This window comes from Peromyscus maniculatus, chromosome 4, assembly GCF_049852395.1.
Source record: "Peromyscus maniculatus bairdii isolate BWxNUB_F1_BW_parent chromosome 4, HU_Pman_BW_mat_3.1, whole genome shotgun sequence".
NCBI lineage: Eukaryota > Metazoa > Chordata > Mammalia > Rodentia > Cricetidae > Peromyscus > Peromyscus maniculatus.
The window spans coordinates 89,161,041-89,172,752 of record NC_134855.1 but is presented as its reverse complement, the minus strand read 5'-3'; the positions used below and the strand labels follow the sequence as shown (position 1 = coordinate 89,172,752).

The 11,712-nt window shown below is 36.4% G+C and overlaps 1 protein-coding gene across 1 annotated transcript; it reads right to left on the bottom strand.

The window, feature by feature from the left end:
- Positions 1-9,702: 9,702 nt before the first annotated feature.
- On the bottom strand, positions 9,703-10,751 carry LOC143272744 (olfactory receptor 4K3-like). The gene has a single exon (XM_076568722.1). The coding sequence runs from the start codon at positions 10,749-10,751 to the stop codon at positions 9,834-9,836; it is 918 nt and encodes a 305-aa protein (XP_076424837.1). The 3' UTR covers positions 9,703-9,833.
- Between the last annotated feature and the right edge of the window lie 961 nt (positions 10,752-11,712).

Sequence of the window (11,712 nt, the reverse complement as noted above, 5' to 3'; positions counted from 1 at the left end):
TACAACCATTACTGATCAGGGAAATGTAAATGAAAACTACTTTGAGACTTGATCTTACAGCAGTTAAATAGTTAATAAAACAAATGACATTTCATGCTGAGGAAGATGTGGGGTTAGTGAAACACTAATCCATTGTTAGTGGCAATGCAAACTCGTACAGCCACTATGAATACCAGTGTGGTGGTTCCTCAGAAAGCTGGGAATAGATCTACCACAAGATACAACTTTAATACTTTTGGGCATATACTCAAAGGATGCTTCATCATGGTAAAAAGATACTTGCTCAACCCTGTTCTTGGCTACTTTATTCATTACAGTCAGAACCTAGAGACAACCTAGATTGCATCAATGGATGAATGGATAATACAAGTTTAGTACATTTATACAATGGAATGCTATTCAATTCTTTAAAAATTGAAATCTTGAAATTTTCAGGTACATGGATGGAACTAGAATAATTATCCAGAATGAGCTAACCCAGACCCAAGAAGATAAATATAGTATGTATTAACTTATACACATGTTAGCTGTTAAGTCTTTGATAAGCAAGCTATAATCCATATAAAGACATATGTTATGTATAGAGTAGAAGAATCGTGGTGGTAGTGGTGGTATCTCTCTAGGAGGAGGAAATATAATAGATAGTTATAAATTGATAAAGGGAGGGACAGGAATAGTGGGTTCAACCCAGACTATTTCTAAGGTTATTGGTAACTATCCTCAAATTGATAAAATGGTACTATAGTTGAAGACCACACCTACACAACCCATTAAACATAAAAAAATCCAGTTGTTATCTTCCTAGAGTCTTCACTCCTACAGACTAGTGTTCAAGATGTTGGGAGATACTCCTCTTACTCCTAAATGAGAAAGCAAACACCACCCAGCTACAAACTTTTCGATCTACTAGTGAGATGTACTAGTGCAAAAGTGGCACAACACTTGCGGGTTTTGCCAACCAATATCTGATTGGAGTTGAGGTCCACTCCATGAAATGGAACCCATCACCAACAATGCCCAGGTGGCCAAGAATTTGAGACCACATAGACCAGAGTTTGAGGGGAAAACAAAGTACTACTGCTCTTCTAAATGAATGTGGCCATAAAATAAAAGCTTCTTGCAATAGATGACAAATAACACAGAGATCCACAGTTGGACAATGTACAGACAGTGTAAGACTTTGGAACACTAGTTCTAAATGGGATGTTTTTATCAAACACCACCCCTTAGGTCTCAGAGATCTATGTAAAAGAGGAGGCAGATAGATTTTAAGAGCCAGAGAAGATAGATGCTACCAAGGAAACAGTGTCTTCTAGGAAAAACAGAAGGGTAATATGCTTATGAACTCATAGAGACTTGGTCTACATGTACAGGCCTACACAAGTTAAAGTCGGATAGGCTTCCAATGCTGAAGGGGTAAGGAGAGACATGTTCCTAACCCTAACCAAAAATCTATCTCCTATTGGCATCAGCTTGCAAATGAAAATTTAGTTTACTCCAAAGGAGTCTCACTGAGTATATTAACCATACATAAGGGTAGGACCAATGTCCAGTAGCAGATGACCAACACAAAATGAACTCAAGGATAGTTTTGTAGACTTTTTGTCTCATTTTGCTTTGTTTGGATATTTTTGTCTTGCTGGTCTTTTGCTTGTAAACTCTAGTTTCTGATTTTGTGTTTTTATATGTGTTTATGTGTTTCTTTTGCATTTTCATTTTTTTTCTATCTTTTGTTTTTTTCTTTCTTTTTTTTGTCTGTTTGTTTTTCTGAGAGAAAAAGAATGGAGGTAGTAGTGGATTGGTGGGTATGTAAGTAGGCTATGGGAGTTGTTTGTGTAGGAAAAAATAATGATTAGAATAAATTGCATGATAAATATTGAATAAAAAGAAGAGAAACAAGCAAGCAAACAAACAAATATTTTAGTCCCTTGGTTTCTCTGTGCATTCCTATTAGTTCTTTCTTTCCATCTTTTTGCTGGTAAGGTTATCATCACCTTCTATTCCTTCAAGTGTATTTTCTTTCTACAGATATTTTTTTAGAGAAAAATAACTGTATTTCTCAATATCCTATGTAATAATCACTTTCAATCTTATTTTTATTGACATTATTGCAAAATTTGTTATTATTTATCAATGCTTTATTACCAACTTTCTGACATTTTCCTTGATATTTTTTAGTTTTTTGTCTCTCTTCTGTCACTAACAGAAATTATATTTCCTCTGATTGTGGGCAGAATTATGTTAATTTTTAGTGGGTCAACCTTAATATTTATTAGCAAAACCTTATATTTTATTTATTCTACATACCAACCACAGTGTCCTCTCCCTCCTCTCCTCATGTTACCCCTGTTTCTAATGCCCCTCCATCTACCCCTCAGAAAGGGAAATGCCTTCCATGGGGAGTCAACAAATTATGGTATATCAAGTTGAGGCAGGACCAAGGTCTTCCTCCCTGCATCAAGGCTGACTGAGGCATCCCACCATAGAAATTAGGTTCAAAAATTAGGTTCCATTAGGAACAGATCCTATTCACACTACTAGAGTCCCCACAAACAGACCAAGCTACACAAGTGTCACCACATACAGAGGGCCTATGTTGGTCCTACACAGGCTCCCTAACTGTTGATCTAGAGTCCATGAGCTCCCACAAGTTCGGGTCAGTTGTCTCTGTGGGTTTCTCCATCATGAACTTGACCTCCCCCTCAACTTGTTCATATAGTCTCTTCTCTTTCTCTTCAATTGGACTCCTGGAGTTCAGCCCAGTGCTTGGCTATGGATCTTGGCAGAAACAGCATTTTTGTATGGGTCAGATACTGTTTTTCCAAACAAGTAGCTACTAATTTCATGTGTTTACTTTCAAGTAATTCTTTAACCTATTTCTTCCTCTGGATTTCCATAGTTAATTTTTGATTCTCTTTTCCATGTTTCCTTAATTGACATGTGTGAATGATATTACTGTCTTTTTTTTTCCTCATGTTTAAGTCATTGTCATTTTATATGATGCTTATGGATCTGTCTATCTAAAGATCAAGGCTGTCAATGTAATTTTCCTATCTAATCTTTGGATGCAACAATAAACCTTTTGAAGTTCTTCAGCATATTGTTAAAATACTTTGATGAAATAACAAATAGGCTATTTCAAGGCCTATTTCTACAGTGATAAAAGGAAATGTGTATAAAATATGAATCACTGTGGTAGTGATTCATATTTTATACACATTTCCTTTTATCACTGTAGACCAAGTAGGATTCATCCCAGGGATGCAAGGATGGTTCAACATATGAAAATCCGTCAATGTAATACACCATATAAACAAACTGAAAGAAAAAAACCACATGATCATCTCCTTAGATGCTGAAAAAGCCTTTGACAAAATCCAACACCCCTTCATGATAAAGGTCTTAGAAAGATCAGGAATACAAGGAACATTTTTAAACATATTAAAAGCAATTTATAGTAAGCTAACAGCAAACATCAAATTAAATGGAGAGAAACTCAAAGCAATACCACTAAATTCAGGAACAAGACAAGGCTGTCCACTCTCCCCATATTTATTCAATATAGTACTAGAAGTTCTAGCTAGAGCAATAAGACAACAAAAGGAGATCTAAGGGGTACAAATTGGCAAGGAAGAAGCCAAACTTTCACTATTTGCAGATGATATGATAGTATACATAAGTGACCCCAAAATCTCTACCAGGGAACTCCTACAGCTGATAAACTCCTTCAGTAAAGTGGCAGGATACAAGATCAACTCAAAAAAATCAGTAGCCCTCCTATACACAAATGATAAAAGGGCTGAGAAAGAAGTCAGAGAAACATCACCCTTTACAATAGCCACAAATAATATAAAATACCTTGGTATAACTCTAACTAAACAAGTGAAGGACCTTTTTGATAAGAACTTTAAATCTCTAGAGAAAGAAATTGAAGAAGATATCAGAAAATGGAAGGATCTCCCATGCTCATGGATAGGTAGGATTAACGTAGTAAAAATGGCAATCTTACCAAAAGCAATCTACAGATTCAATGCAATCCCCATCAAAATCCCAACACAATCCTTCACAGACTTGGAAATAAAAATACTCAACTTCATATGGAAAAACAAAAGACCCAGGATAGCTAAAAGAATCCTATATGATAAAGCAACCTTTGGAGGCATCAACATCCCTGACACCAAACTCTACTATAGAGCTTTAATAATAAAAACAGCTTGGTACTGGTATAAAAACCGACATATGGACCAAGGAATCGAATTGAAGACCCTGTGTTGCTTTACCATAGTCCTTTTTTTTTGGGGGGGGGTGAATACTGGAAGGTCAGAGAGACAGAACAAGTCACACCTATCTCACCTCGACGGATCCTCAGCTGGTCTTTTCTCCTCAGACTGGAGGCCTCTGAGTCCTCATCTGGGATGGGTCTCAGCTGAATTACTGCTCAAAAGCCTTAATGCTTAACCAGCTAAAATCTTCTAGTTTCTGGTCCTCTCGCCTTATATATCTTCCTGCTTTCTATCACCACTCCCTGGGATTAAAGGCTGGCTTTCTGGGATTAAAGGCGTGTGTCACCATGCTTGGCTATTTCCAATGTGGCCTTGAACTCACAGAGATCCAGAGGGATTTCTATCTCTGGAATGCTAGGATTAAAGGTGTGAGTGCCACCATTTTCTAGCCTTTGTATCTAGTGGCTGTCTGTTCTCTGACCCCAGATAAATTTATTAGAGTACACAATATTTTGGGGAACACAATACCACCACAACCCTGACATTAATCCATGCACATACGAACTCCTGGTTTTTGACAAAGGAGTCAAAACTATACAATGGAAAAAAGAAAGTATCTTCAACAAATGGTGCTGGCATAACTGGATGTCAATATGTAAAAGATTACAAATAGATCCATATCTGTCACCATGCACAAAACTCAAGTCCAAGTGGATCAAAGACCTGAACATAAATCCAGTTACACTAAACTTAATAGAAAAGAAAGTAGGAAGCACTCTTGAACGCATTGGCACCGGAGACCATTTCCTAAATAAAACACCAACAGCACAGACCCTGAGCACAACAATTAATAAATGGGACCTCTCGAAATTGAGAAGCTTTTGCAGGGCAAAAGACACAGTCAATAAGACAAAAAGACAGCCAACAGAATGGGAAAAGATCTTCACCAACCCCACATCTGACAGAGGATTTATCTCCACAGTATATAAAGAACTCAAGAAACTAGACATCAAAATACTGAACAGTCCAATTAAAAAATGGGCTAAAGAGCTAAACAGAGAATTCACAAAACAAGAACTACAAATGGCTGAAAGACATTTAAAGAAATGCTCAACATCCTTAATTATCAGAGAAATGCAAATCAAAATGACTCAAAGACTCTGAGATACCACCTTACACCTGTCAGAATGGCTACGATCAAAACCACCAATGACAGCCAGTGTTGGAGAGGATGTGGAGCAAAGGGAACACTCCTCCACTGTTGGTGGGAATGTAAACTTGAACAACCACTGTGGAAATCAGTATGGCGGTTTCTCAGAAAATTAGGAATCGAACTAACTCAAGACCCAGCCACCCCACTCTTGGGCATATACCCAAGGAATGCTGATTCATACCATAAAGATACATGCTCAGCTATGCTCATAGCAGCACTATTTGTAATAGCCAGAACCTGGAAACAACCTAGATGCCCATCAACGAAAGAATGGATGAAAAAAATGTGGTACATATATACAATGGAGTACTACTAGGCAGAGAAAAACAATGAAAGTATGAAATTTGCAGGCAAATGGATGGAACTAGAAAAAAATCATCCTGAGTGAGGTAACCCAAACCCAGAAAGACAGTTATGGTATGTACTCAATCATAAGTGGATTCTAGATATAAAATAAAGAACAATCGGACCACAACCCATAGAACCATGGAGGAGATATATATATATATATATATATATATATATATATATATATATATATATATATAGTATGGAGGTCCCTAGGATGACTGTGGCTCATAATAAATTTCAGTTTTACTCAATTATTGAAAAAAAATAGCCAAATGAATGGAAACACCTGAACTATGAACCAAAGGCTGAGGGGCCCTCAGCTGGATCAGGCCCTTTGAATAGGTGAGACAGTTGATTGGCTTGATCTGTTTGGGAGGCAACTAGGCAGTGGGACCAAGTCCTGTGCTCATTGCATGAGTTGGCTGTTTGAAACCTGGAGCTTATGCAGGGACACTTGGCTCAGTCTGGGAGGAAGGGACTGGACCTGCCTGGACTGAGTCTACCAGGTTAATTGCAGTCCTCAGGGAGGATTTGCCCTGGAGGAGTTGGGAATGGGGGGTAGGTTGGGGGTAAGAGGAGGGTGTGGGAGGGGGGAGAATAGGGGAACCCGTGGCTGAAATGTAGAACTGAATGGTATTGTAAAATAAAAAAATAAAATAAAATAAAATAAAATAAAATAAAAAATATGAATCACTAAATTTTCTAATTGATTTTTACATAAATAATATTAACAAAATAGGAAACTGAGAAATATTAGCTGGGGTTATCCTTGTAGATTCCTGGGAATTTCCCTTGCACCAGGTTCTTACCTGATCCTGAAATGTCCCCATTTCCAGTTTTCCATACAGTATTCTCCCCAATCTCACTCCACCTCATCCCTCATGTTCCCTATCCCCACCTGCCCCAGTCCACTCATGAAATCTCTTCTATTTCTTGTAGACAGAGGCTTTTCTGTCGCACCAGGTCCTGCAGCTTCTTTTAAAATAATCACTCAGCAGCTTAATATTAATTACAAACTGTGTGGCCTATTACTCAGGCTTATTATTAACTAGCTCTTACAACTTAAATTAACCCATGTCTATTAATCTGTTTTTCCAGGTGTCTTATGGTTTTGCCTGTATTCTAATACATCTAGCTTCTCTGGCGGCAGGCTGGAATATGTTCCTGACTCCTCCCTTCTTCCTGCCCTGGTGCTTGGATTTTCTTCCTGCCTCTATTCTGCCTTGCTATAGGCCAAAGCAGCTTCTCTATTAACAAATAGTAATAAAACATATTAACAATGTACAGAAAAACATCCTGCAGCAATTTCTCCTTCTCAGAGAGATCTAAATGTATCCCTTGAGCCCTCCTTTTTACCTAGACTCTGGGTCTGTGGATTATATCATGATTATCCTTACTTTACAGCTATATCCACTTATAAGTGAGTTCACACCATGTTTATCTTTCTGGGTCAGGGTTACCTCACTCAGAATGATTTTATTCTAGTTCCATCCATTTGTTTTTCAATTTTATGATGTCAGTTTAACAGCTGATTAATATTCATTGTATAAAATAGGCAAAGCTTGGGGAGTCCTGCATATGGTTGGGGGAAGGAAAGATAAGAGTAACTAGAGGGTACAGGGACACCACAAGAACACCACCTACAAAATCATGTGACTGGAACTCATGAGGGCTCTGGGAGATCAGGGGGCCTATAGCAGTCTGACCAAGGTCTTCTACATATATGTTATGGCTGAGTAGCTAGGGAATCCTAAAGTGGGAATGGGGGCTGTATCTGACTGTTTTGCCTGTTTGTGGGATCCTTTTCTTCCTATAGGGCCTACCTTGTCCAGCTTTGATATGATGGTATATGTCTGGTATTGTTGTAACCAATTTGTCATGTTTAATTGATGTCCCTGGGACACATGTTCTTTTCTGAGGGGAGATAGAGGAGGTGGATCTGGGGTAAAGAGGAGGCAGGAAGAGAGACTAGGGGAAGGAAGGGTGTGGAAATTGCAGTCAGGATGTAGTATATGTGAGAAAAATAAAAAAAAAACCAACAATAATAAAAGAAAAAAAAATCTTGAAGGAGTTGATTTTCCTCCTCTAACATGTAGATTTTGGCATTGAATTGGGGTCATTAGGCTTGGCAGCAAGCTCCTTTACCTGATAAGTTGTTCCACTGGCCTCCCCTGTACTTCTTCTTGATACACCAATTGTATAGAAACAATTTCACTGAATTGCTAAAAGTTAATTAAAATCATCTTAGAAATCACTTGGGCAATAAAAAATCATTTTCCATTCTAATTATAGTTTATCAAGAAGTCCTCATGGTGTTCTATTTTTATAATATGCCTGTGTGCAGGTGAAAGTAACTTGTTTGTAGGTTTGAAATCAGTGTTACTTTATAAATAAGGAAGAGTGTCAGAGTAAAGACATGCAAGATTTATGTAACAGTGAGAAGCATTGTGAAATGCAATCTAGTGGGCCTGTAACAGTCAATGCAGTCATGATTCCAAGTCTGCCTACTGTGGACCCCATATAGATAACTGTCAATAGTCAGTCATAGATCAGATTGTGATGTATGCTGTGCTCACCTCCTTACGGAAGTGTGAGCTCCTAATGATTCTGGGGCAGGGCCAGACATTTTCTTCCTCTATAACCCACTGAAGAGCTCACCATTCCCCAGGGGTGATTCCAGACCAATGGACACACACATGACTCTTGTAATCCAAGTGGGCCACAAAGTAAAAATGAAACAAAACAATACAAAAAGAACATAAATGTAGAAAGGGACTAGTGTGCATGTGGCTGGGGAAGTGGAAAATAGGAGTGGGAGGGAAATAAAGGTCAGGGACATTAGTCAAATGCAATCAGCTTATTGCAGATATTGTCAAAGAACAAATTTCAGAAAAGGAAAAATGGTGACTTTAAATTTTAGATAGTGAAATCTATCTGAGAAAATATTTTAAGAAAAAGGTACCAAAACATCCTAATATATTTTGCATATGCTCAAGGTATGTAGTGAGCTTTTCTTATACCTAATTTGATTTTAGGAAAACATGATACAGGTATCTGCATGGTTTTTATTAGTTTATGTTATAAGAACATCTTTACTTTATTAGAATACACATACAGATTGATTGCAACCATAGTTCATGAAATATTAGGACAGGATTTTCAAGAAATTATGATGTATATATCTTTTCAGGGATACACTAGATATCAAACTATTGTAAATGTGTATACATATAGTTTTATCCAGCAAATGGCATACATTATCAATGGTAACTAACATGAACAATCTCACTCTCTCTATGTAAATATATGTATATTAATATATCTATTATATATGTAATGTTTTCAAAAGCATAAAAATTTTTACCACACTGTCCTACTTTCATAATATAAAGTAAAATTAAGGTCATAAAAATAATTTGTGGACTGAGGGAAATGTATTCTAATATTATGAAAGATGCCATTTTAGTTATAGAGTGAAAAAAGCGAAAAAAGATTTCATTTGAATAGATACAAATTGGTACATGACACAGAATATGTCAATATGAGGCAACCAGCATTATCATTTGATTTGTAAGTCATTTTGTTCTGTAAGAGAATGTAGACCTCAAAAATATCTTCAGTATCTCCTGTAGTGAAGTTACAATTAAGGTTAGAATATAATGATAGGTTTTTAAATGATAATTTTGTTAAGTAATTCAATGAAAACTTTGCAAATAATAATCCTGTTAAAGTGACTTGCACAGTGTTATGACCATGGGTAATGATTAGTAAATTTTAGTGATTATTATTTTATAACATTATCTTCATCCTCTACTCTTCAGACACAAATAGGTATACGATGCAGTTATTACTGGAAGTGGTAAAAAATCTAAGTATTAGACTTTCAAATTACTTTCATAATAGTTGTTTTCATAACAATATATTCATGCAAATAATATCGTGAAGAAGTGAGTCATATATGCAATCTTTGTTATTGTAAAAATACAGTTAATATAGTATACACACAATGAATTTTCTGATTAGGTGTCTAAAATTTATCCCCAAATTTACCTGTGATTTCTCAGCTTTTTTATGGCATTTTTAATATCCTTATTTCTCAGTGTATAGATGGCTGGATTCAGGAGAGGTGTGATGACTGTATAAAACACAGCAAGAAACTTATCGACCCAAGTGATATTAACTGGCCACAGATAGATGAAAATGCAGGGCCCAAAAAACAGCACAACCACTATGATGTGGGATGTACAGGTAGAGAGTGCCTTTGATGAGCCATCTTTAGAGCGGAGCTGAACAGTTAACAGAATGTAAGTGTAAGATATCAGCAAGAGAATGAAACAGGTTGTTGCTAAAACACCACTGTCAGCATTTATCACGATTCCCAGAGTATCAGTATCTGTGCAGGCTAATTTCATCACCAAAGGAATATCACAGAAAAAACTGTCTACCACTCTAGGTCCACAGAAAGGTAGTTCCAAAATCAGGATCAGCTGACTCATGGCATGCACAAATCCAATGATCCATGATATTAAAACAAGCCAGATGCACTTCTGTCTGTCCATGATGCTGGTGTAGTGGAGTGGCCTGCAGATGGCCACATATCGGTCATAGGCCATTGTTACAAGAAGTACCATCTCACCCCCTCCAAAGAAATGCACACAGAGGATCTGGCTCATGCAGCCCCCAAAGGAAATGGTTTTATTTTCTTTTACGAGGTCTGTGGTCAGTTTGGGGGTAGTAACTGAAGAAAGGCAGAAGTCAATAAATGAGAGATTAGCTAACAGAAAGTACATGGGAGAATGGAGATGATGATCAGTGATGATTAATATTACAACAAAGAGATTGCCTATCACAGTCATCAGGTAGAGGGAGGCAAATGGCAGCAAGAGGAAGATCTGTATTTCTTTTGAAGTACAAAGTCCCTGAAAAATAAACTCAGACACAACAGACTGGTTTGCTTCTTCCATTTAGTATAATGTGCTCCAATGGATTGAGAGAGACAGAGCCTAACTAAGAATTCCTGAAATAGAAACAATAACTTAATGTTTAGGGTCAAGTAAGCAGAAAAATATTCAAATTGAAATTTTAGCATTATATCCAACTCAAATTTTAAATAAATCTTTCTTGTATTTGTGCATATTTTATAATCAGAAAAGGATTCTAAATGTAGAATGATGGGTTAAAATCTTTGCATATCCAAAAGACAATATTTATAGGTATGGATATGAGTATATTGTTTATTAATATTAGTAGCACATATTTTATTTGTATTTTCCAAGCTTTAATCTGCTCTTTCTGAATGGAATCAGAAATAATTTTCTTCAATGAATATAGAGATAAAGCTACAGCCCATTTACTTGTCCATCATAATTCCAAAATGAAAATCTATTGACATATTTCCAACATAAACAGAAAATTCTCATTCACAAATCTACCATTGACTATGAACATACAGAATGAAACCAAGTTTACTAAAAAATATAAGAAAAAATGTTCATCAAATTAATTGTGAAACCAGGTGCCTAAGACATATTTCCAATATTTTGTCTTTCCTTGATTTCTGACTTATCCATTAGAGTGTATCTGTGAAAAATCATATATTCATAGGCCAAGAGAATAGTACTTATTGTCCTATATTGACTGGCTTTCATTTCTAAATGGTGAGATTTCATATGCTATTCTGAATAATTGATAAGTGAAAGAAACTTTCCCTGCCTCTCTACCTTTTTTCTCCTTCCTTCTTTCCTTATATAAAATGTCATTTTCATATAACTTATATTGAATTGAAGAATTTGCTGTGAACTATTATTAATTAAACCTCTAGCAATCTCATCTCCTTCCCATTCTTTTTACCTGATTCTCTACTCTATTGTCTGTAGAAAACAAATATTTAAAATGTTCTAAGATGATAAGCTAATTTTAGAGTAA

Bases quoted from the DNA above. Each gene is read 5' to 3' on its own strand.
- LOC143272744 (XM_076568722.1), bottom strand. From the start codon at position 10,751: ATGGAAGAAGCAAACCAGTCTGTTGTGTCTGAGTTTATTTTTCAGGGA.